The 25,334-nt window shown below is 28.9% G+C and overlaps 1 protein-coding gene across 3 annotated transcripts in view; it reads left to right on the top strand.

Annotated features, from left to right (window-relative positions):
• The window catches only part of LOC129959114 (carbonic anhydrase-related protein 10-like), a 191,395-nt gene that overhangs the window by 147,235 nt on the left and 18,826 nt on the right, over positions 1 to 25,334 (top strand). Inside the window, exons 9-10 of one of the 3 annotated variants that reach the window (XR_008783401.1) lie at positions 2,092 to 2,134; positions 9,500 to 9,642. Coding sequence is in view for 1 of the 3 variants with exons in the window: in XM_056071929.1 (XP_055927904.1) it covers positions 2,092 to 2,134 (43 nt within the window). In the remaining 2 variants the exon portion in view is untranslated. Of the gene's footprint in view, positions 1 to 2,091; positions 2,135 to 9,499; positions 9,727 to 25,334 lie in introns of all 3 variants that reach the window. The other 2 variants (XR_008783400.1, XM_056071929.1) reach the window with 2 other exon arrangements.

The raw sequence follows: 25,334 nt of genomic DNA, 5'->3' as shown, positions 1-25,334 counted from the left end.
TTCAGTCTTTTGCAAATAATTAATTTTTTAAAGCTGCTCTGAATTTATGAAACACTGAATTTTATATATATATACATCAAGGCTAGATTACAGAGAATTTTGAGATCAATATATTCGATAAAATGCATTTTCAATCCTTTAAATAAAGCAATTCAGTCGCTGATTTCCTCTGTTAACTTCTAAAACAGAGAATTTCCTACCTCCGTCCAACTCGCGAAGAATTAGCCCAGAATTACTTGAATTATGTTTTCATTTAAAATGACAGCAATTAAAAACCGAAGTAATTTGTTTAAATTAGGCTTCTACAAATGCATTTACGCACTTTTCGTTTATGCTATCATTGCTCCCTTGACAACACACGCAACAAAACAAATCGACTATCAAACACCATTTTTATCTTCTTTCATATCCACCTCTTTTCGCCCCTTTTTTCTTTCTTTTTTCCAAAAATAGTGATGATACTGGGAAAAAATTGAAACTAATTACACTGAAAGCAGCCGTTTTTTAAAAGATTCTACACTTTTTTCCCCTCTTTCAAAACGCAGAGTTGCATGTTTAATCCCGATTAGAAGTGTGGGTCTCTTAAAAATATTAAATTGTAAAAGATGTCGAACTTTAATGCATATTTATGGCTTCTCTTTTTAACATTTCGTCCTGAAAATAAATAACAACTGTCTGTTCAGGTATTCAGAATTCAAATCTTTCTGTCAGTCTTAAAATATGTTACTTTGTATTTCATAAGTTTCTCTATGTGAAAGGAAAATATTCGGACAAAAAAAGAGAAAGTAAGAGTTTCGGAAAATTTAAATTTTACAGCGCAATTAAGAGCGGATTTCCCTAAAATGAATAAGATCACTTAAAACTCATGGCTATAAAGCGTATATTATCTATATATTATTAAAATTCATGGCTTTATACCCAATGGCTTTTGCAAGTTCTAATGGTTTATTCTTGGTTATATCATTGATATATTCAACTCATTTAAAAACAGAAAACAAAAGAGTGGACATTCAAATATAACTCTATAAGCTATAATTAATATATATATATATAATCAATTAATTCAATATAATAACTATATAAATGATCAACTAATGCATCTAAAGTTCTTGCCATAACTTAAAATTGATGACCACATTATTAAAAACTGAATTTACTAATAACACGATTCCCTTTTCTTCTTTCTTTTTAATTTATTGTTTTTTTTGGGGGGGGGCATGATGCCGAATGGCATGCACTTCAAAGATTGCAATAATTTATGATTTAAATATAACATAAATATCTATCTATTGAAATACTAAAATAAATATATACTTTTCACGATTGTATCTTGAAATAAACCTTCAGAAAAAAAAATCTTTGACTTTTAAATTTGAAAAGATATATTCAATGCTGATATTCTCAACTCAATAAAGAATTTAAAAAAAAGTATGATATTCAAATCTGATCCTATAATCATGATTAAGATTTATGTAAAGTTCTTGATATAGTTCGGAATTGACGGCTATCAAATTAAAAACCAAATTTCGCTAGTAACTTTAATTCTGTTCATTTTTGTTTTATTTTTTCCAAAAAAAAAATAGTCCATGGATAAAAAATAGTCCATGAGGTATAATGACATGCATTACAAAGATTGCAATTATTTATAATTTAAATATAATTGGTATCCATTAAAAGTTACTTTTTCCCTAAGTAACATTCATGTTTGATACTTCGAATAAACATTTAAATAGGAAAAAATAATTCTTCTCTTTTAAGTTTGACATAGATAACTTTAAAAAGTATTACTTTAAAGAGTATGCCTTCTTTTAAAATGGATGGCCATCAAACGACGAAGAAATAATCTAGAATAATTTTTTGTTGAGGTTTCGAACGGACTTGCCAAAACTTTGCAACAGGCTTCTAGACACTCCCTCGTCATGAAATTAAAAAATACGGACTTATATTTAAGAAAAGAAAAAAAATGAATCACAAATAACGCTACATTTAAGTGTATGCCTTCATTAAGAATGGATGACCGTCTTTCAAAAAAGAAATAAGCCCACTTTTAATTCTAACAGTTGATATGTATTTTTATTCTGTGTGTTTCAGGGCAAGAAATGTCCGACGATGCACGCTGACATGCACTACAAAGGTATGTACTTTTGATTTCTGGTGTCCAAATAGAAAACTTTTAATACAATTCATCATTTCAAATTGTAGTTTTCCTCTTTGTACTTTTAAAAGCGCGTGAAGGATGGGGTCGTTTCGAAGCCTAACGATGTTCCACAAATAAAGCGATTTGCGAACGGAAATCCATCAACTGCTAGTGCCTTTATTAGAGGAAGTAGGGGCCAAATCAATTTAAGCAAATGTCCCTAGCGCTTTTTAAATTAACTCGCATTTCGCTCATGTTCGCGAAACCCCATTATCGTCAGATCTAATTAAGTGAATGAAATGGTAGTGAAACAGAAATTTCAAAAACAATGTCCTGCCCTGAAAACTTTACTATTCGAGAAGTAATTGCTTCATTCTACTTTTATTGAAAGTAAAATACACTTTTTTTTTGTGTCTTCCATCTTCTCATCCATGCGCGTGTAATGGATAAAGAATAAAATGTTTCCTTTATAATCGAGTTTAACCTTTAAAACTCCATTTCAAATTATCTCTCGCAGCGATTGGACCACAGTTTTTAAACTGTGTTTCGGCACTTTTTTTAGGGGTTTAAACAGATAATTCTGACGTTCTAAGACAATTTTCAACAAAAGTAGTTGGTGAGTCCCCCTTCCCCCACACCCTTTTAAATATTGATTAAACGAGAATTCAGTTGAGAAAAGAATTAGTAAACATGGTGCTTCCTGTTAAACAAAATTTTAGAAGAGTAGCGGCGTAATGGCATAAATTGAGATAAGTTGAATTTTTCATGCTGCAGTGCATCTATGAAACATTCGTTCTTTTATGTGGAGCCGCAGTGAGATTCTACGCTTTAACAGATTATTAGAAGCTGGCGAGTTCGTTTTCGTTGTCATTTAGTATTATAAGCAAAACTCAACTGAATTTATAATAAATTCCATTATCTTATCAGTTATTCACGCTATAAAATTATAGAATTTATTTAATTCATTGCAATAAATAAGCTTAGTTATTAATTATTTTTAACATCATTTTATTAGTTGAGAAGTTAATGAATTAGACTGTATCTTTATATCCAAAAAGACTGTATTATTAGGTCCTATGTAAGATATATGGCATAGGGGTAGCGAATCTTCGAAGTGATCTGGGCGTCCCGGTTCGGGCATGGTTGTTCTTTATCTGTGTTCTATCTGTGAGGTGTGTCAATGTGCCCCCCTGTAAAAAGGGGTTGTGCAAGCGAATGTGTGAGTTTTCATCTTCATATGAACTAGAAGTCAGACTTCTGCCCTCCGGTGCTCAGGGGTCTTTACCCTCAGAAGCTACTGCACCCCCTTTCCGTGGTAACACGGACACGACATCATCAATAATAATTTTTTCTAAAAAAGGCTAAAATAATGAGTATTATTTCATATATTTTTTCCAAGAACTAACTGATCTATAAATATTTTTTAAATTCCATGTGGTGACACTCTTGTTTTATGCCATAAAAAAAAATCAGGAGACAAATCTTATATATTTGGCTTGAAATTCTCAAATCAACATATAAAGGATGCTTGCAATTGATAGGATCATTTGTCACAATGAACGGATATAATTTTTTTTTCTTGTTGTGCATGAAAAGTTGCTTAACTAATACCAGATATTGACTTTGATGCAAATTTTTGTTATTCATTTAAAGGAATCTAATTTCTTATCTGATAATATTATTTCATTCTATTCATAAACATTTGTTTCCTTGGCATAAATATCTGTATTGCCTTAAAGAACTTCAAATTTCAACTAAGACATCAAATTTCAAAACAATTATTGGAGAATTAGTAAGTTTATGCTTAGATATGAAGTTGCAAGAAGTCTAATTGGAACCGACTTTTTAACTCCTTCACTGTGGTACCCGAGTGTGATTCTTACATCAAATAACCATATTTTTCAAGCAAAAAACTAAAATTAAGTCATTCATAGTTGTTATAATGCTATATATAAATTATTTGGAATCCAAAAACATCTCGATCTTCCAAGGACTTTTAACTGAATTTATACAACACTATCTTTTCAATTCCAAAGATTTCATTTAATGAGATACCGAAGAAAATGACACAATGAAATAGGTAATTCGTAAGTGTGACGAGATGGCAAAGGTAACACCCGAAAACCTAATCTCCAAACTTCCGTGACACACTACCATCAGGATTTTTTGATCCATAACGGCAGAATCAATGCGCGTAATGGATTTTCAGTGGAATCTGATCTCAAAGCCAAAGCTCTACCTAGACAACGAGATCCATCAAAAAAGGATCTGGGCAGTTTGTTTGAGTTTATGAAGAAAAGACCATTTCACACCCAGCAAGTTAGTAGTTTGCGAAAAATCATATCATCACATCATGGAAATAATAGGTAAAAATTTAATAGAAAGCATGTAATCATATGATGTTATATTTAATTTGCGGCAGAAATAAATTTCAAAAGGTATAAAATGAATTAATTACTTGAGAGTAAAATCGATTTTTTTTTAATTCGAAAAGTTTCGACCTATCAGGTGAGGTCAAATTATTGAAAATCTGATGTTAAAGCATACGTGAAATTGCATTCATTTGTAGAGACTCGTAACGAATATCTCATTCGGTTAAAATGAAATAAATAATACTTAAATCCCTTTCTTTTTTTTAAAAAAAAACAGTTTTATTTGAAAAAGTATTATTAAGTAACAACTAAAAGCACAAAGGTATAGATGAGAGTAGATCAACCAAAAAGAAAGTATTTTTGAAATACGCATTGCTAAGCATCTTTTTACTGTCTTTAAATAACAATTTTCATAGAAGCAGCCGGTATTTTCATAGACATCTAGAGCTTTTTGAAAATATCTGTTACTTCATTCTTTTCTCAATTTATAACATCAAAAGAATATGGTGAATTACTGATTTGCTTCAAATGTAGATTTTTGTAGAAGCTCGAGTCTGGAAAATGTAAAAAGCTTTCAGGGTTTCGATCAATACATTTTCTATTACATTCTAGCAAATATATTTTAGCATCCTTTTACATGACATGTATACTTTACTATTCACTCGCTGTGCATGCTTATTACTTTTTCTTTCGCTTTAAATAGCAAATATTCTTCGAATTTGTGCAATTTAAAATAGCACAAATTCTTCGAAATTGTGCAATTTTAAATAGCGCAAATTCTTCGAAATTGCTTTGATAAAATTCTAAATTGGGATCTTACAGAAAAATACAAGTCATAATATTTTAATATACATAAGTTAAATTATATTACACAATCATAGGCTTCCTAGAATTTTTTCGTGAGTATGCTGACGTTCACTCTAGACGTTTTAAAACTTCAATTAAAAAGTCTGGGAAGAATGAAAAAATCTGCCATCGTCACATTTCATTCAGTTTTTTTTCTCAAGATTTTCCTATAAATCTTTTCATCGCCTAATTTACATTTCATTTATTATTAATTGGATCACTGCTCTTTTTCCTAAACGACATTAAAAATTAATTCAAATGCCAAATGGCTTTATCAGTTTTGAGAGCAGCCGCTCTTTTTCTTTTCATTTTACATATTCAGACGCTTCTACGTTCGTACGAATTATAAAGTTATTATAGTGCAATAAATTATATCCCAATGGGTCGCAGTCTTATCTGAAATTGAACATTACAGAATTCCAAAAAAAAAAAATTCTAAGTACTTTAATCTAATAATCTCTTAATGAAAAAAACCCCAGAAATTTGTGAAATGTGATTTACTTTTTTCGCCTTATTAAATGGCATAAGAATTTTTATAAAATGCTTTGAAATTAAAACGGAACATCGTTTAGCTATTAAAGACATAGTTCTTTCTAGTTAAAAAATTATTTACATTAATTTTAGTAATCAAAGCTTCTGCATGGCTAAAAACAAATTTTAAATGAAAAGAAATTGAAATTATACATTTAAGTTTGGACAAAATTCGTTTTTGCATCTAACGGACAATACGATATTTTTTTTTATTAACCTCCCACATGGAGGGGGTGATCTTTGAGATCTGTATATTTTATGCATTCTTCTCAGAAATAAATAGATAACAAATTAATAGCACAAATTTAAGAAAATTAATTGTTGTCAGGAAGAATTGTTGAGGAGAAAATTTTAAGTCTATTCTTGGAATAAAGCCCATCTAAAATTTCAAAGAAAATTTTTCTTTTATTTAAACATTTTTTGGAAAGTCGAAATAATTCGCAATAATTTTATTTGGAATAAGAATTTTATAATTCTCAGAAAGGGAATTTTCTGAATTGCCAAACTCAATAACGACTTTTAAGTACAGAGAAAATATTTTTAATATTAAATTTTACATTTCTACACAAAATAAATGAGTTAGATAAAAGAAAGTTCAAATTCTGGTGGTTATTAAAGAAGTAACTTATTGCGACAAAAATAAATGGAACATTATTTAGCTTTTTCAGTAATTGTTAAAATTATTTTAAGTATCGAATTTCATATTTCTGCAAGGTAATCTTTCGAATTTCATATAAGATAAAATAAAAACTGGTGGCTACCGAAAATTTTTTTTATTTTAACAGAAAAAAAGAGAATTTTTTTAAAATCTTTCAAAAACCAAGCGATTAAACAAATAAAATTTTAGGTTTATTAATTGTAATAAGAAAAATATTTCAGTTTCACGATTTTTTTATTTACTATATTATAAATGTGAAGGCGCATGGGAGCATTTAATTTCTTTTTGCATAAAAATATTCTAGATCATACACCATGCAATACCAATGTGGAACACAATATGGAACATTTTGTAATCGATTATGTGTTGTATACGTCTACAATATGAAGAATTTTATGTAAGCTTTGAGGAACAATAAATAGAATCGATTACGCACCATTTACAATATGGAATATTTTGCATAATGTATTGAGGTAGTGCACTAAGCAGAGCTGATTACGCATCGTATATATAAACAATATAAAGCATTTTTCGTATAACGCTTCCAGGTGCAATAAAGAGAATCGATTGTTTATTGTATATGATACGATATGGAACATTTAACCCTTTAAAGGGCCATTTTTTTCTAGTCATATTACGTTAAAATATTTTAGGCTTGAAATTAGAATAAAAAAAGGGCTTCATTCAGCTTATTAGATAAATTTAATTTTACTAATTCATTAATTTGGTTAATTAATAATTCAGCAACAAATCAAGACACATCATTTTATCTGAGATAAAGAACTGAAGCATCTAAGTTTCTGACTTACTAAAAAAATTTGTCAGAACTTATGCCAACCTGCATAATTTCATACAAAGATTGATAAATTTGGTGGGTAACATACTTCCCACGGTCCTAGAAAGGGTTAATATAACGTTCCGAGGTACAATAAAGAGAATTGATTACGCATTGCCATCTTTTCCTTTAGATGATTAAATTCAATGTTTGAAATAATTCTATAATTGTAATAGAAAGATCACATACTAAATTTCATTTACTTAATTTTTTTATTTGCCTTGCGTTCGTTTATCCTTTAATAGATAAGCAGTAACCTTCAGTATAACACACATTTATAATTCTGATGACAATACAATGTAACGAAATTCATCGATTTTATTCATCGCTGTTTTGAGTAATCGTAATCACAGAGACAGATATACTTCCTGTTGACGTGTTTCATCGAATGTTTGATTGATTCTTGTAAATTGCGCCTTTCTTGCTATTTGTGTTTTGAACTAACACGTTCACAAGCAAACATTTCCAACAAGTGGTCTCCCCGAAACTTGTTCGCATACTCCATAATAAAGAGGCTATCCTCTTCTCCCTCGTATAAATGCTGACGATTTGGGGCAAGGTCGTGGACACCACGAATGCTTTGATTTTTATTTTTCAGAAGCCCATACACAACCATTTTGTTCTTCGTAGTGCTTGTGAATAAAATCAAGTATACATACTGATCGCCTTCTTATCAACAGATTACAACTAAAATTTGGCACGAAACTATAGTTATGGTAATAAGATCACAAACCAAATTTCATTTATCTAAATCCTTACGTTTTTGAGTTGCCACGTTTATATTCCTCCAAATGTTCAGACTGACAGATGGTCAACTAATCGATGAATTTATTTCAGAATATGATAGAAATCTGCACTTTAGATGCAAAAATTATGGTTTGAATTTCATCTAGATGGCTTTTAAAATTTTGTTGTTGTCATGATAACTTGCTTTCAGACAGACAGACAGTAACACTTCTTGAAAATAGATTTTATTCAAAATTGGATAAAAAATCTATAAATTTGGTGTAAAGATCACATACCAAATTGTATTCGTCTACCTTAAAACAGTTTTAAATCCTCGTATTTCACAAATCATTCGAAAAATATGTTTTTCAGCCTCTGAAAGATCTGTAACATGGCGATTCCTTCGTTAAAACTTCGTGTTCAAATATTTTTTAACAATTACAATACATACAAGAAAGAAAGAAAGTTTCTTGTTACAAGTACAAAAATGTTTCTTGTTTACAAGAATATAAAAACGCCGTGGTGATCTCCTGATAAGCGTCGATAAGATCGATCATCCCAATAAGATATTTTATTTAAAATCCATCAGCCATGTGGACTCGGTTCATATGCATATCTATAGTTGAGTTCTCAAGTTTATATAATAAGAAAGCTCGAAAAAGGAGAACCCATTCAGATCTCGATTTCAGGATCGTAAAATGGTTCAGAATACTGACAAAATTAAACGATGGAAAAAAAAAAAAAAAAAAAAAAAAAAAAAAACCTAGGCAGCTTACAAACTGCAGATGGATAAAAGTCTACAGACTTTCAAATCCTGAATTACTGGTAATATATATAAAAAAAGTTTCTCATTCTTTTTCGGTTTTACTCCCATTTAACTGAAGTTTCAAAACGAGTTTTGTTCTATCTGACCACATCCTCGTAAGTTAAAATTTTTTAAACTAATGTATTCTTAACTGAATTCTTTATTAAAGTGATCATTGACAAGAAAACAATAAAAACAAGTTCTGCAATAGTAATTTATCAGTATTTTCTGCTCAAAATTAATATTTTACAAAAAGTAAAAATTGAAAAGATAAATACCATACATTTATTAAAAATAGACTAATGCTAGATAATTCTATTATAATGCAGAAAAGAAGAGATTATTCCCATATTCTTTAGAATCGGAGTGAATGCCGAGAGTTTTAATTTTTAGAAATTGGTATTTCAAGAATATTTTTGCTGTCGTAAATAATGTTCCTTGTATCGGAAATTCATATATTAGGCAGTGCCATTCAGTGTAATTTCAATACCCGAGTTTCAGTTCTCCGATAAATCAATAATTTATACAATTCTCTTGATTTGTTGGGTGAACAAAATATTAAGTACCTCTATTGCTTTTCTTCCGAAAGCCAGGAAATGGACCCGGAATCCGTGACGAAGGATACTAAAACATTAGAGTCACCATCGGAAAAATGTTCCTGAAGAACTGTGTTCCTCAATCCCCCTACCTGCTCAATCTCTGTGGTTTAGCCTCTCTATTTTATAAAAAAAGGTACGCCAGACATTCACATTTGCATATCTTTCAAAGACATTGCAAACCAGACCCGTCTAACCATGAGTTGCAGCTGATTCTGGGGTAAGTTCTCTTCTACTTTTACTTCCTAGTTTATGCAATTGTTTTATTTAAGTTTTGCATCATGCTTAGAGCTTTAGAATGAATGAATTATTTTTTGGTCATTTATTAATCTTCCAAGAAGAGTGTTAACAATATGTTAGTATACTGGAGACGATCTACATTATATAAACCAATGATTACTCGAGCATAATATTGGTAACAATATTCCAGAACAACCACATGGAATGTTAGAAACGAATTGATTGAAGAAATATTTTAAATTGTTAAGACTATAACATATTGTGATGAATTGCTTTTCTCAGATATTTTTCGGTTATTCATTACACTCGAAAAAGAATAGTAACAATAATATATTCAAATAAAAATATTCTCACTATAAACCGATAATTATTAGAATTTAATAGCAGCAACAACATTCCAGTATAATCAGATGAAATGCCAGAAATCGAATTGATTGAAGAAATATTTCAAATATCTAAAGCCAAAACCTACTGCGACGAGTTGATGTTTTTACTACCCATTTGATGAAATTCAATCAAATCTTCATTAAGCAAATATCAAAATTACAATGAGTTGCAGTGATTCTAAATACATGATATGGAAATACGAAGTATAAAGCCAAATTTCTTATCATTTATGACAACAGAAATCATTATTTTCAAAAGACGTTTTTCTACACTTTTTTTTCGATGAGTAAAATATGAAATGAAAATTTTGTTGTAAAATGTCAGAAATGTGTGTCACATTCACAATAGATCCTATTCCAACAATGAGCATCAAGTCGCTGCAACCAATCAATATTATGTTTAAGAATTCATAACTTCGTCAAATATGCCAAATTTTAAACCATAGGAATATATCTTTTTTTAAATATTTAGTTCATTATTTATATTTGACTTTTCAATTACAGTTTAACTTCTTTTTTGAATTCCATTTTACTTATTAAAATGTTTTTAGAAAAAATTAGAATTCAAACTAATTAGAATTTCAGCTTATCAGTGTTCAAAATTGAGATACTCATATTCTAGATAAGAATTCTAATTGGCAGTCAAATATTTTCTCATAAAAACCAATGACTTGAAATTCTCGTAATTTTTTTAAATTGGATTTGGGTACGTACTAAATTAAATCCTAGCATAATCAGATGAAATTTAGAAAATAAAATGATTTGTAAAAATATTTAAAAAGTTTTATATCAAATTTTTGATTACTTGACAAGTTTCGAATATCGATTTTAATCGCCGGTAAATCTAGATTATTAACAATTCGTTAAATGAAATTATAATATGCTTAATAAATTTCGCCCTAATATCTTGATTAACGTCTCAGATTTCTCACATTTAAGAGCATAATTCCATCTCATTATAATTAAATAAAAATTATGAAATATGGAAAAGTTCTCTGATTTAACAATTTGATTAACCAACAAAAAAAACCTACGAATTCTTCCTTTTTTGTAATGAAAAATTCAATTTCACAGTCCATTGAATTTTTCATATTAATAATCTTTAATATATGTTTTCACTCAGACCAAATATTGAATAAAGTGATACTTGATCCTAGTAGACACGGATGAAAGTTGGTGAGCATTTGTGTATACTTTAATCGGATGACTTCATCCCATGACCCTTTGGCGGAATGTACACAAGAGGAGATTAGTTTTCTAGCGGATGAGCATTCAGTCTCCTCAGGCACTTGGACCGAGTCAACGTGCCTTTAAGAATATTCGTTTAGTTAGCTCGAGGAGTTGTTTCCTCACAGCTCACATATCATCTACAGGCATACGTAAAAATAGCAGAAGAGATATTATTCCCTCGAATGCACCAGAACGTCTTAATGAAATATTTTGAATAGAATTTGACGAGGCGATTTTAAATCTTTTCTCACTCGCTCTTATATATATGTAATAAATAAAGATTTTTGCAAACTGAAAACAGATTCTTCAGTAGGATAGAAGTTATAATGCCAAGAGAAAAGAAATGCATATGATTTATTTAAAAAAGCAATTTCTTAAAATTCAAATGTTAAATCAATATTTTTTTGTGATACATTAAAGTGACTTAAAAATAATTGTAATTTCATTTCTTGACTAAAACATGATTAAGTGATATTTTGATTGGTATTTTTAAAACTTACTTTTCAGAAGCCGGTTTAGCACAACAAAATCTCCCGTTCTTCTAGAATTTTGTTTTGATAACTTACTGATATTTATGTCAATCTAAGTTTTATATATTGATTTCATGATTTTGCAAAATGAGATGTAATATTTCTAAATTAGAAAATTATAATGACGTTAGAAGATGTCATGAAACTTCTACTTTATATCCCAGATATCTAAGATTTAAAGGAATTAAAATTCTAAACAACTCTTTCTACTTAACGACAAATTGCTAAGAAATTAAAAGATATCATTAATCTTTTGACTTATGACACAGTAAGGATTTTAGCCCTGTTCTTCACTAAATTGGTTAAAACATTAGATGGCCATAAAGTAAACCTGAAATGCTCTAAGCCTTCTTGCGTACAATCTCTTGATCGAAATGAAATGAAATTTATTCTGAATATTCAGCGGACCCTACTCTTCGATTTTCAAATTAAAAAAAGCAATATTAAATGTTGCCTTTTTGGTAAATTTTTGAGCAATATGAAATCAACGACTGAGTAAGTGCAAACTGAAATAGTTTGTTCATAAAAATTTTATTCAATATGACCACAGTTCGATAATCCATAACTCTATGCAGTACTAAGTTAGTTTCGTTTAGTTATATTAACGTTCCGCTGTAAAGCAACACAAGTGATATTTTGGGACGGACCTCGTAATTTTGAACAGCGGTCAGATGACAAGGACGACAACTGAGCTGGCACCCCCTCTCCACACCACGCCACACCAGCGGGAGGACATTTGACCCTGACGGATTAAACGTGCAACAGACCCCCTTACACAATGGTTCTTCGGTGGAATCTATTCTCGAACCTGAAGCCCTATAGCTCACGAGCCGAAACCTTACCACCAGACTACCGCGACCCCCCTCTTGGGGGGTGGGTCATATATCCTGGTATGATTACGCATATGTGCCCTTCGCAAATTTTTCAGCTACAGCAATCCGCACAAGGCGGAATGACAGTATCATTCCCATGGTGCAACAGCTCGACTTATTAACCCTTTGCACTCGGAAAAGTACTTAGATGATTTCATTGAATACAAAGGTTCATTTTATTATTTCAAGAAGAAAAAAAATTAAATCACATAAATTAATTTTTTTTCGAAAATTAATTATATGACTTTTTTTAAAACTCTATATGTGCTTTTTAAAAATCGAAATTAAAAAAAATCAAACTGACTCACCGTGTAAGATAGTGCCAAAGTGTCTTAAGTTCAGAGAATTAAGCACGGTTACTCAATTACTACCATAGAAAGGCTGTTCGTCTACGTACGAAGATAATTTTTTTTCATTCTTTGCTTTTATCTCCATTAACATTTTTTTAAATAGTAATTTAATTATCTCTTAAAAATAGCACCAAAATTCTTCCAGGAAAAGAATTTAAAATTAAAAAAATAATAATAATCACTTATTTTTCTGTGCATGTAACTAAACTTTACTATATTTCATACAATAAATTATTTGTTAGAGGGCTTAGAGTATTTCAGGTCTTATTAGAGACATTTTTTATATTGATTTGAATAATTATGTGTAAGATTGCTAATATATTGAATAAGCACTGAATTTGAACAAAACCACCATAATTTGAAAATTCATAAAATTACTTTTAAATCCATACTTATTTTTATGATTTTGTATTAAAATTAGAATCAATAAAAAATGTAGATTGTAATATTAAAAATGTAATAAGAATTTAGATACCTTGATTTTTGATTTCTTAGCTTAGAAACGAATAAAATGATATTTCACTGTTGTTCAGGTGAGTGATATTTTCTCATATCATTAAATATTGCAAAGTGGCATGAAGTTCACTGAATAATCAGCAAGTGATAATTCACTGCATTGATAATAAGGTAAAATATTCATCTAAAGTTAATATTCAAAAAAATTCTAACTCACCCATACAACGCGAAAAAAAAAATCAATCAAAACATTTAAAAACAAATTCAAAAATAAGAAACTGCAATCCCCAACTTTGATAACAATTTTAAATTTTCATAGAAATAATAATATCGAAAATAAATTCTAATTTAGCATAGTTCAAACACTCATTTAAATGGTTAAATATAAATTAAAAATTCATCAAGTAATAATTTATTATCTGATTGTAATATTTGTTTTAAATATAGATAATAACAAAAGACACTTTCAATAAAATTATCGGATATAATTTTAATATAGTTTTACTATGAAAGCAATGAAAATTTATTTGAAAATTTTGACCAATAATTAAAAATTGATTATCTTTCATAAATTATGATGATATTGATTTCAAGAACTGGTTATTAATATCGAATTCTGAAAATATAAAAGGGATAATGGCAGTTATTTTCAGATGATAAGAGTCCATGCAATGATAAAAAAATTTGCTCAAAAAATCAATATCCAGTGTAGACGATAAATTTTAGCGACGTTTTCAATCTGTTTCTAATTATTACCTTTGCGACATCATGCAATAATGGTAAAGTTGCGATTTTAAGAGTTGATCGGAATTCGAACTTCTGATATCACATCTAATGCTACGCACTGCATTCTTTAACGATTAAAGTGCATTTTCTTCGTTATCTACTTCAAAGGCATTGATTTACTTAATTTTCCAATAATTTTATTAAATATTTATTTTTTTTTTCAAATTTCTATCGCAGTGGGTAGAAAGTACAGTTAAGGTTTTTCTCGAAGATAAGACCTAAAGGAAAGTAACGCCTTGCGTTATTTTATCAGGATGCTAGTAAAAAAAAAGCCCAATTCCAAAATTCGATTCTAGTTAATCATTAGATTGCTGCTAAGTGAAATGGAAGATCTTGACATGAATTTTTGTGGAAAGAAAGGAAAGAATTTCTCCATTTCACTTTTAACGACAGCAAATTAAGCGACACCATATTTAAAATGAATATTCCTTATCAAATCCCATTCTACATGGCAGGTCTTTGAATCTAGAACTTCCGAATTTGAAATGCATACACTTTGAAAGGTTTCAATGTGTATGCATTGAAACCTTTCCTGTGTGAGATATTTTGGGATTTTCTTTAAAATTCAGTTGAAAAGTAAGTGCATTTGGGAGAGGGGGGGGGTCATTGATAACTCCCAGAAATACTGCCATATAGACATGATATTAAAACCAATTAAAAATCCAAAATATTATGTTTTTAAATATTGTAATTGAGTTGTGTGGTTTTAAATTATTATAAAATTATTTATTTAATTAAAAATAATAGTTAAAAATGTTTTCTTTTATAAATAAATGGACTAATTTGGATTGTGATGCATGAAAAAAAGAGGAAATGAATGGTAGTAAAAATTAAATATCACTCCCTAAATCATCTTTTTGAGAAAATACAAACTGTTTTCGAGAACTATATCCTTTTAACAGCATATTTGGATAATGAAAGTCAATTTTGTTCTGAATGATAAAAGGGGAAAAAAATGTACCCAAGATAACTTATTCTTGTTTTTTATCTAAATCATGGAAAAATTCATCATTGTATGATTTAATCCCAAAACTATCTATTTCTTTGATATTACAGAAATCATCTATGTATAAAAATTTCAAAAGTTTTGAAAAAAATGCTTTGAATTTCAAAAGACATAATTTCAAAGTTAAGAATAATTTTAGCAATTCTTTCACATAATATTAAAATAAAAAACAAGTGCTACATATTTAACGGGTACCTGTTAATGGATTTCTATTAAATCTGTATGCATAAAATTTAAAGACAGATCACATCCTTATTACTAACGAATTTAATAAAAATGTTTTAAAAAATGCATCTTCATTACATAAATAAGAAGATAATTTGTAGAATATTTTATTAGTATCTAATAAGTAGAATATTTTTTGTTTCAAATATTTTCTATTTTCTTATATTTTATTTCTAATTCATTATTAAATACCCAATAAAATCCTGAAATATTTTTTTCTGAAATATATAAATAGTTGATACTAGACGTTTGGAATGAAAAATTAATTTTCAGAACTTAATTGATTAAACTCAAATTAATAAATTGATTCATAATTAAGATCTAAAAACATTAATATAATGTTTTGTCATCAAGGTCACAAAATTGTACAAAATTTTAAAATTCTTGCGTGTCCGAAAGTAAGTGAAAAATCGGCTTAAATATCGATTCTTCACATTTTTAAAACAATTTAAATAAAAAAAATGTAAAAATTATCATGTGTCTACAACAAATACAATAAACAAATTTTAAAATAGAGCCTTTTCTATAAAGAAATAAAATGTAGTATAATATTTTTTCATAGTAATAAAAAACAATTTTTATTAAATATTGGATGAACTCCTTATTATGAAGACAAGTATATACATATCAAAAGAAATATTATTACATCTTTACTGCACACGTTTTCCAGCTCTTCGTACATGGATCAAAGTAAGTTTATATCAGAAGTATACCGTTCTTAGTATTTATTTCTAATTAAAAGTTCCTTTTTAGCATAATCTAAAAGCAGAAAAAAACATGGCTAATATGCGGTAAGTTTTAAGCTACTTTCGCCACTCTTTTCTTGAGCTTAGTAAAAAAAATAACACTTGCGGTTTGTTTTTGGCCGATGTTACCTTTAATTAACTGCTAAACCCTTCTGAAAATTAAGTTTATATGATTGTCCAGACTTTTTAAGGGGATTGCGGTATTAAAAACGAAGAAAAAATTTCAATTACATAAAAGTAAATATTTTCTGATAAAAGCAGAGTTATTTTTTAATGTTTTTCTTCTTCCTTAGCATAAGAAGATTTCTTCTGCACGTTAATAACCCGCTTAACCTTAGCCTTATTGATAATGGATTTTTATTTTTGTTTAATCTTCTATAGTTAGACATGAGTAGAGGTACGTTTATTCGTGAAGTGTGCGTCATTCCTTTCGATTTAGATAGTTAGCACTGAATAATTAATTAGTATTAGCTAAGAAGAATGTCAACAACAATGTTTTTATCTTCTTTTTTTCATAAATCGCTTTCCAAAACATATTATAATCTAAATCTTAAACCTACATAGTACAATTTTTTATCGTAGTTACTCAAAATGATGATTCAATGTAAATAATCAAAAAAAAATTTATTCCAAACTTTAATAAAAATTAAGTAAAAAAATTGCAGTTTTTTAAAATTAAAATTGCCCCCTGCTTTTGTGTCCTAATTGTTTCGAATGAACTGTTTTAATAGTTACTCAGTAAATTATTCATAATAAATTAAAGAACATCTATATATGTAATGCAAATGAAATTTATAAATTACTACATATATGGCTTAAGATATCTTTCGTTAAAATGGGAACTGAAATGCAATTAAAAAATAAACTATGTTTTGATAATCCTAATTTTTTGTACAATTTATAATTCCGAATAAAGTTCCAACATCTATTCAAATATTAATAAAATTTATATTAAATCAAAATGGCAAATTCAAGTTTGAAACATATGCAATTTTGTGTTGAAAATAATAAAGGGATATGTTGAACATTTAATAACTTTCCGAATTATTCAATACACTGCGTCAGGTAAATTATTATTATTATTATTATTATTTCGAAAAATATCGTTTACAATGAATTTAAGAAAAGTAATATTAATAAAGAAAAACGCTTATAATTTCTTTTACAAAATATATTTAAATTAGATACTAATTAGTTTTGTTATGCTAATGGTTTAGGATTTTGAGTTTATAAGTCTGAGACAAAATAGTAATAAAGTATGTTTGTAATTTGCCATCTGCATGCTACAAATGTTTTCAAAATTTGTATAGATTCGCGTCTGATGCGAATTTTATTTTTTTATTCCTGGATTGAGCATTGGCATATCGAATGATATCTCACATTCAAGCTTAGAATGCCAAAGATAGAAATTATTCTGAAACTGGAAGATAAAAGTCTAGTATATACGAAGATGAATTCTTTAAAAGAAAAAAATTAACAGCAGAGAGCGCTAAATTAATAATTATTGGGTTGGCAACTAAGTAATTGCGGATTTCACTCATAGCTGGCTTCAGTTGAATTTTTAGGTTTGCAGGCGTAGTACAAATGTAAAACACATTTTGTTATTTGATAGTTGGCAATTCAGCTGTCAATCAGTAAAAAAAGTTTTTTGATCGGTTGCGTAGTTTTCGTTTGGCGTTCGTTGAAAAATGGAAAATCAAAAAGAACATTTTCGTCATATTTTGCTTTTTTATTTCCGCAAAGGGAAAAACGCATCGCAAGCTCATAAAAAGTTATGTGCTGTTTATGGTGACGAAGCCTTAAAAGAACGGCAGTGTCAAAATTGGTTTGCCAAATTTCGTTCTGGTGATTTTTCACTCAAAGATGAAAAACGCTCTGGTCGTCCAGTTGAAGTTGATGACGACCTAATTAAAGCAATAATCGATTCGGATCGTCACAGTACAACACGTGAGATTGCAGAGAAGCTTCATGTATCACATACATGCATTGAAAATCACTTAAAACAACTTGGCTATGTTCAAAAACTCGATACCTGGGTTCCTCACGAATTGAAAGAAACGCATTTAACGCAACGCATTAACAACTGCGATTTGCTAAAGAAACGTAATGAAAATGATCCATTTTTAAAACGACTGATAACTGGCGATGAAAAATTGGTTGTTTACAACAATATCAAGCGGAAAAGATCGTGGAGCAGGCCAGGTGAACCAACTCAAACAACAGCAAATGCTGATATTCATCAAAAGAAGGTTTTGTTATCAGTTTGGTGGAATTACAAAGGAATTGTCTACTTTGAACTCTTACAACCCAACCGAACGATCAATTCTGATGTCTACATTGAACAACTAACGAAATTAAACAATGCAGTTGGAAGAAAAGCGGCCCGAATTGACAAATCGAAAAGATGTTGTATTCCATCATGACAATGCAAGGATACACACATCTTTGGTCACTCGGCAAAAATTATTGGAGCTTGTTTGGGATGTTCTGCCACATCCACCATATAGTCCTGACCTTGAACCATCTGATTACTTTTTGTTTCGATCTTTACAAAACTCCTTGAATGGTAAAAATTTCAATAATGATGATGATGTCAAATCGTACCTGATTCAGTTTTTTGCTAATAAAAACCAGAAGTTTTATGAACGTGGGATTATGATGCTGCCTGAAAGATGGCAAAAGGTCATTGATCAAAATGGACAATACATTACAGAATAAAGTTATTTAGTTCCATCAAAAAATTGTCTTTGATTTTCTATAAAAAAAAATCCGCAATTACTTAGTTGCCAACCCAATAAAATAAATTAATTAATACAATATAAAATAAATTAATTAATAATTAAAATAAAATAAATTAATACAATATAAAATAAATTAATTAATAATTAAAATAAAATTAATTAATACAATATAAAATAAATTTTAAACTTAAAATATGATAATACAAGCATCCTTACACAGCTTTACATTACATGCTAATTTTTCCCGTTCATAAAATAACGTATGAATTTATCGCATTTTAAAATAAAATTATAATTAAATGTATTAGAATATAATGAGCGAGTACCTCTTGCTTTATAATGAAAACAATGATTTAGTATAACGAATAAATATCATACTTATAATGAAAAAAATGGATTAGTTGTTAATTTTATTATGCATATTTCTATAATCTTGTAACATGCGTCATCTTCAATGATTTGACTTGAAATAGTATTTTGTATGTATTGTTATAGCATTCAGGAAGTTCAGGATTACCTCTTTTTGATACCGTTTAGAATTAATACTTTGATACAATCACTTCAAAGAGCTAAATTTTAATTTCTTTAAGCAATAATTTGTAAATTATTTAAAATAGTTTTCATCTCTCATGATAATATGAGTCATCTACCGATTAAAAAATCACAATTAAAAAAAATATTGTAAACATACGGTTTCAGCGAAGCATTTCTATATTTAAATAGTAACATGTAATAGATAAATGAATAGCATTATTCTTCCATAAAATTTTCAAAAAATATTGTTGATTCAATAGTTTCTAAAATGGAAACAGCTATGCAATTTAATATTTTTAAATGTATTTAGTACGGCTATACTGTAATGCAAAATTGAACTGCTAATACATACGCAAAAGACTATTTATAACGCTATTATTTATTTTGGAAAATTCCAATATTATAATTCGATTCTGTCACGCTTTGAAAAAGCAGCTATACTTTAAATTATATATTTGCTGTTGGAATACTATATTTAGTTTCGAAATTCAAAGTCAAGATTTACGAAATGGCTTAAACATCAGCGGCATTGAGGAGTGAAAAAAGTTCTGAAATTCGGTGAAGTGAAAATATTTAAGAGAAAAGTTATGAAACGACTTTCTCATCAAAATATTTTACGGAAGTAGATTTTTTAAATTCTATAATTTCTAAAATATAAAAACACTCTTCTTTTTTCTTTCCTCGTTCATTTTTTTACAAATATTTGAAATAGATTCACAACCAAATTTTCTGTTTCTTAGGTCAATATCAAAATTTATGAATTTCTGAATAAAGCCAGTGATATTTTAAACCAAAAGTATTCCTTAAAACAATCAATCGAAAATAAGGATTTAAAAAAGGAAAAACTTGCACAATGGAATTTCCACATCAGACTTGAGAGCAGAACAGAATGTTTCGAGATAATCGCGTTTTTGTCTTGATTTTGGGATAATTATTCCACTGGAAAAATAACACAAGTTTGGCATTTTAACAGCTCCAAACAAAACACTGGAAGATAATATTCGTACTTTCGAAATATGGCCACTGTTTCATGACGGTCAGAAAATAGCTATAGTTCCGCGTGGAGATTGTCACTTACATGAAAATGCTCTGATAAAAATAATGGCGCTATTAAGTAAGGAAATGTGCCATTTCCTTCCCAAGCACGCAATAATTATAGCCCTAGTGTAAGCTCAGTTGTAGAGAGTACTTGCACTCGTTTTGGACGTCGTCTTTACACAGCTCTTCGCGTTTATTTTTATTTCTGGCGTCGTAAGCTGGTAAATAAATCCAAGTCTAGAAGGTATTTAAATAGGAGATCATGCAGGCCGTCATGGCTAAGCTATCTGCAATTTGGATTGGCCTATGATTTTAGTGCTCCCAAGAAAACCCTCCGTCGTATTTTGTTATGCATGGCTTCTTGGAAAGACAGACAAAAATCTTTATTCTTTCCCAAACACTGGTGCATACATACAAAGCCTTTATTATAAAGTTGTACGAAGATAGCACTTACAATTAGGATGTTGTTCTTAGGATGATACAGAACAAAAATGTCACTAACTTTTTATATGGTCCCGAAGATTAATTATCTGGATAGAGAAGATTAGATACCTTCGTTATTTAATCAACTATTAACCCAAGATTTAATGACTTAATTAGCATAAATGTGCTGTTTGTGTGCTGAGAAATTCTAAAAGGTTAGTTACAAATTAACGAATTTCCCCTTTCAATTTGAATTAATTTAAATTTAGTTTATATCTCCTAAATTACGTTTTAAGTAATTCGGTTAAATTTAATGGTAGATTTAAATATTTTAAGGCAATGATTTTTTTTTCCTAAAATATAAACCCATTTTAATGGATTTCCAAATAAACTACTCATAAATTTGGCATACTGGAATCACAAAACTAAAATTTTTAAAAATTAAAAATTCCGCTGTTTTTTAATCCTAAAATTGTATTGGGAATCAAATTGATGAAAAAGTATATTTATAAATAAATACAAATTTTTCGAAGAATTATATTATTAATCAACATATTATCAATTTAGTTGCCGGATGTCTTATTATCTTACTTTAATTTTTTGATCTGAGATAAACTTTTTTTTCTTGCTCATATCCCAGAATTTTATTCAGACGCTATAAATTCTGGAAAGCATAGAGGAAAAAAATGAATTCTATGATAGATTATTACAAGAAATGTGATTAAAAAACAAAAGCTTAATTGATGATTAAAAGTGATGAATATTGTAAGTGCCGATAGAGAGAATGCTGAGCAATTTCAAAACACTATTCAGCAACATTCATACTATCAACCCCCTTAATGACTGTTTAGAGGTCCAACAGACACTTTTCACGCACAATGGCCTCCACATAATAACACACTGCTCATTGGATAATTTAATTTTTAAAATGGCATTTCAATATTCTTTGATATTTACATATCATTCTTCAATTATTCTTCAAAAATCGGGTTAAATTTATGATGATTTTCATTCATAGTGTTTTACTCTTGCTATTTATACATTTACAATCCATTTAGTAGCTTCGCAGTATTACAAATAATAGAATTTCTGAAATGTTTGAGTGGGTTCTACTAGATTTTAAAAAGTGTCTTCTACCTTGGATAAAGGTGCTCAATTTTTTACACTATCAACTCCTTTTCAAGTGCTAAAAGTATTCCGTAATTCCAATTGCATTTGAACAGGAAAGTAATTTAAGTTAGCGAGGAAATGTTCAATTATAAATTGCACTGAAATAGTTCAAATTTGCATGTCTTTTAAAATTATTTTTACTTCACAATACTGAGGAACTGGAAATGATAGTTTACAAAGTCCGAAATCTCGTATATGTGACGCTACATTAGATCAGGAATCAAAATACAAATATATCCAATTTAGACACTGAGCTTCTCTAAATGCTACATTTAAAAACTTGCACATTCAGAGTTTTTAAATAACTTTATAAAGATTAGTTTAAAATTGCTTAGCATATTCAGATTTTTTCAATTATAAGAGCAATTATTTAAATAATTTCAAAATATTATATATATCAGCAAGTCTAACGGACACCAGGAAGTAAAATTCAATAAGAGTATTGAAATTTTTTTAATTTTGAAATTTACAGAATTGTTAGGGGTTTTCGAAATAATTATCTTTTAAAAATATCTAAAATTACTCTGTAAGTCCAGATCAGTTAAAATGTATTAACTAGCTAGAAATACTTAATAACTTAAAAAATAAAAATAATAAAACGATAATAATGACAGCGGCAGTAAATTTAGTCTCATTAAATAAATGTACGAGTCTAGCTTTTGTGTTTAAATGAACTGAAATGAAGTTTCTTTAGTAATGAAGCGTAATTTAATTTGAAAACTAATTAGAACCCAAATTGAAGTCCATGTTGACAAACTAAAATAAGCGGAAAATTCCTCGCCTAATTAGGACTGGATCGTATTGAAAGAAAATTAGAACCACTGTAATAACTCATTTGCATCGTTTAGTTTTTACATATTAAAATATGAAAGAAAAAGCTTTCAGTGATGCTATGCAAATATTTAATATCAGTGCAGAAAAGGAAAATCAGTTTTGATAAGTGTATAAGAAAATTCTGAGAAATTTAAAGTGTTTTTAAAAAATATTAAAATCTCATTCCGTTTAATGAATCAATTTGAATATAATCTAATGATTTTCGCTTCGAATTCAAAAACAGTTTTATTATAAAACCGAACCATCTTGATTTCCGACTCAAATAAATTGAAATATTCTGTTCTATAAAAATATAAAGTGTTTCTAAGATTTTTTCGGCTATGCAGATTTCGAAAATCTTCATTTTTAGAAGAAATTATTAATAGTTTATTGATTATGTAGGCATGATTAATTATTTATGTAAGCAATTTTTTCAATAGAAGTCATCTGCAGAAATAATTTGTTTCAGTAATTTCAAAATATACTTTTAGTTTCATTATAAGAGTAAAACGAGATAGTTTTTATTAGAAAATCTTTATTAGCTAATAAAATTATCAATTTTACAGATTTTATTTATAAATTGCATTTTATTTTAAGATCACAGGTTTAATTTGGGAGAATATAGTCCATGAATTGTTTCTTCGAAATTAATCAGTAGACTATATAAACAATTAAATTCCTTTGTTTTTTCAAAATATCGACTAAAAATGCTTTTTTCAACATGTATTTTGTTTGTAAAGAGCGACTTTATAAGATATTTTAAGGCTTGATGATATAAATATCTGAAAGTTTATGCCATTGCACATTCTAGATAGCAAAGCAATGTTTTAAAAATTTTCGAAATTTAATAATCATTTAATTGATTTATTTTTCTGAAATTCTGTTTTAGTGTGACTTTTCAAATTAGTAGTTAATTTGAAAAAAAATCTTAAAATTCCTTAATATTTACTATAATGAGTTATTAAATATGTTAAAGACTACAAAAGTACTACAATATTCGTATGCTTGATGCAAGACGATAAATGTTACGTAAAGCATAACCAAATTCACAAATCAATCTCCGTGGGAACATTTCTCGAACTCATAATACACCGACCAGAAGCCGAAACACGATTATAATGCCACCGATGCTTATTATTATTAAATTAACTACAAAGAAAAATATATAAACTTCTGGAATTGAAAGGCCTGAGTGACGCGTAAAGCAAACGAATTTCTAAAAACTGTAATATAAAATAACCCATGCCAAAGCCAAAATTCTATTACCAGTCCCCCACGGTCCTAATTTAAAACAGAAATATAGCAATTACACATGATGTAAATTTGCTTTATATATAATGAGAGAAAGGAAATTACATCCATGTCAAGGTTTTTCATGAATTCAAAAACACATGAAATGCAAGTTCTTGCACATTAAAAACTAGTCGGGTTCTTCCCGAAACTTTCTCATACTTCTTAATAAAGACGTTATTCCCTTCCACCCCCGCATAATAGCTGTATGGTCTTGAGTAAGGTGGTCAACGTCATGAGTGCTTAGAATTTCATTAGAGGCCCACGCACGGGCATTTAATGTTTTGTAATATATGAAGGAAGTTCGAGGAACATTTGGATGCCTTTTTGCCAATTGAATAGAACCAAAAATTGGCATAACTGCAAATTTATTGGGAAAATCACATAATAAATTTCATTTAACTGTGTAGATATGTTTTGTGTTAGTGCATGGGTCGTGGTGGCCTGTTGGTAAGGTTTCGGTTTCGGAACTGCAGGGTTTCAGGCTCGAGACCTGATTCCAACGAAGAACCGTCATGTACGCGGGTCTGATGCACATTAAATCCGTCGGGGCCAATCGGGCCTTCCATTGGTGTGGTGTGGAAGCTTGGGGAGGGGAGTGCCAGCTCAGGTATTGTCCTCGTCATCTGACCTCAATTCAAAATTACGAAGTCCGTCCCAAAATAGCCCTAGTGTTGCTTTAAAAACTAAACGAACTAACTAAACTAATATAACTAAACTAAGCTAAACTTGAGTTAGGGCATTTACATACTTACGAATGTACAGACCGACAGATGGCGAAACTGTTGATGGATTTGACTAATACTTTGATACGGATCTAATATTTCAATGATAAAACCTATATCAAAATTTAATTATCTACCTCTTTGCGTTTTATAATTCTTGTGTTCACTTGCACTCTGACAGACAGATAACTTCGAATATATTTGATTCAAAATTTGATAGAAATCCATAAATTTGGTGTAAAAACTACATACTAAATTTCATCCGTA

This window comes from Argiope bruennichi, chromosome X1 (genome assembly GCF_947563725.1).
Source record: "Argiope bruennichi chromosome X1, qqArgBrue1.1, whole genome shotgun sequence".
Classification (NCBI taxonomy): domain Eukaryota; kingdom Metazoa; phylum Arthropoda; class Arachnida; order Araneae; family Araneidae; genus Argiope; species Argiope bruennichi.
The sequence above is the reverse complement of the archived record's forward strand: the minus strand, read 5'-3'. Positions and strand labels throughout refer to the sequence as shown.